This window comes from Eimeria tenella, genomic scaffold, assembly GCF_000499545.2.
Source record: "Eimeria tenella Houghton genomic scaffold, Eth_scaff2664, whole genome shotgun sequence".
Classification (NCBI taxonomy): domain Eukaryota; phylum Apicomplexa; class Conoidasida; order Eucoccidiorida; family Eimeriidae; genus Eimeria; species Eimeria tenella.
In genome coordinates, this window is record NW_013542541.1 from 1239 (window position 1) to 1461 (window position 223).

General features: G+C 49.8%; 1 protein-coding gene across 1 annotated transcript in view; it reads left to right on the top strand.

Annotated features, from left to right (window-relative positions):
• The window catches only part of ETH_00039170 (uncharacterized protein), a gene marked incomplete at both ends in the record, with an annotated part of 2341 nt that overhangs the window by 1041 nt on the left and 1077 nt on the right, over positions 1-223 (top strand). The window contains one exon of the mRNA XM_013375307.1: positions 1-91. Coding sequence (XP_013230761.1) covers positions 1-91 — 91 coding nt within the window. The remainder of the gene's footprint in view (positions 92-223) is intronic.

Consider the following 223-nt stretch of genomic DNA (forward strand, 5'->3'; position numbering starts at 1 on the left):
CATGCAGCCCTAGAGCAGCGTTTTGCTGCTCTTTACAAATTGGCAGACCTTCCAACGGCACTGCAGCAAAGCGCAGACTGCTGGTCTTTGGGTGAGCTCGAGGGTTTAGGGTTTAGGGTTTAGGGATTAGGGTTTGGTGCCTGAAGTTAGAGGTACTCTACTTTGCTCATGCGGCTGAAGGCAACAATGCAGAAATTGCAGCAAATTGTTTACAGCAGCAGCA